At 51.0% G+C, this 1,664-nt stretch overlaps 1 protein-coding gene across 3 annotated transcripts in view; it reads right to left on the reverse strand.

Moving 5' to 3' along the window:
• Window positions 1-1,664, reverse strand: part of DTX2 (deltex 2, E3 ubiquitin ligase) — a 37,837-nt gene that overhangs the window by 14,523 nt on the left and 21,650 nt on the right. For all 3 annotated transcript variants that reach the window (XM_005879148.2, XM_005879147.2, XM_005879146.2), the window contains exon 4: window positions 719-819. In XM_005879148.2, the coding sequence (XP_005879210.1) occupies window positions 719-819 (101 nt within the window). The remainder of the gene's footprint in view (window positions 1-718; window positions 820-1,664) is intronic.

Raw genomic sequence — 1,664 nt, forward strand, 5'->3', positions numbered from 1 at the left:
CCCCCCCCCCGAGTGCACAAATTTTTGTGCACCGGGCCTCTAGTCCTATATAATAAAAGGCTAATATGCAAATCATCCAGTCACTATGACACACACTGGCCACCAGAGGGCAGACGCTCAATGCAGGAGCTGTCCCCTGGTGGTCAGTGCGCTCCCACAGGGGGAGTGCCACTCAGCCAGAATCCAGGCTCACGGCTGGCAAGCGCAGCAGCGTGGCGGGAGCCTCTCTCGCCTCCACAGCAGCGCTAAGGATGTCCGACTGCCGGTCCTAAGCCGTTGGTCGGACATTCCCTGAGAGGGCGCAGGCCAGGCTGAGGGACCCCCACCCCCAGAGTGCATAAATTTCATGCACTGGGCCTCTAGTCAACCAAAAAAAACAGAAATGGGTGGAGCAACAAACTGATGTTTCTCTCTCTCTCTGTCCCCGACCCCCCTAAAAATTAACAAATTAAAAAGAATCTTTTTGAATTTTAAAGATAGGGAAAGGTCCACACCAGGGTACCCACCCCCTAAGAGAGAAAGGAAGGGTACCCCAGGCTCACTTACCAGGTGTACACCATCACTGACAAGAGGCACTGCCCTCTCAAAGGAGCCCATTTGGGTTTCCATGAGAACACAGAGGGTAACGACCCTCACCCCACAATCTCCTCCCACTGTCCCTAAGTCTTGCCCAACACAGTCTGTTCCAGACCCCAGAGCCCGAGAGCAGCATGCCTACCTGCAAGGGCTTGCTGGACCCTGCTGGGCTTCGGCATCTGCACGGGCACAGTGGTGGGGATGCTCCCAGGGTTGCTCACAGGACCGCTGGGCATGGAGGCACTTGGGGAGAAGAGAGCAAAGTTTAGTGTGTGGAGCTGACTTAGCAGAAAGGAGAGTCAGAGAAACACTGGTTAGAGACACACTGGTGCTGCCGAGGTCCCTTCACAGTTTCACTTTTCACAGCTGCTTCTGTGTGAGTGAGGGCTTCTGCTTTTTTCTTTTTTTAATTAAAGATCTGATGAAGAGCATCTGAAAAGAGGAGCAAAGAAATCTGAATTTCACCACTCTCAGACCCAAACTAACCTATAGAATCTGAATACTTCAAAATGTTAAGCCCAGAGCCCGGTCCACCATCACTTCCTCTGCAAAATCATCTGACAAGAATCAAACTTCAGGCCAGGCAGGGACTGCTGGGGTATGAGGTCTCATCATTTTACAAAGAAGCTTTAACTATCAAAAAATGTTTTCCTGGCAAATCCAGAGACTCTGAAGACAAAAAATTTTGAGCTTGCTAGCTTCATAAAAATGAGAGCTCTAGAAGGAGAAACCAAGATGGTGGCATAGGTAAACACCTGAAATTGATGCCTCGCACAACCACTTCAAAAATACAACTAAAAGACAAAACGGACATCATCCAGAACCACAGGAAGGCTGGCTGAGTGGAAATTCTATAACTAGAAGGAAAGAGAAAAGCACACTGAGACTCAGAGGAGGTGCAGAAGTGCAGAGGTAGGGAGGCACATGGGGAAAGGGCTGGCAACTGAGGACTCGGTTGTCTTTTCCAATCAGGAGGGAGACACAAGCTCCCGACTGATCTGAACTCCAGTTCCGGGCGAGTCTCTGGGGACCCAGACTCATACGGGGAGAAACTGGACTGTCTGGCAGCCGGCGGAACTCGAGGGTGG

Source organism: Myotis brandtii, unplaced genomic scaffold (assembly GCF_000412655.1).
Source record: "Myotis brandtii unplaced genomic scaffold, ASM41265v1 scaffold583, whole genome shotgun sequence".
Taxonomy (NCBI): Eukaryota; Metazoa; Chordata; class Mammalia; order Chiroptera; family Vespertilionidae; genus Myotis; species Myotis brandtii.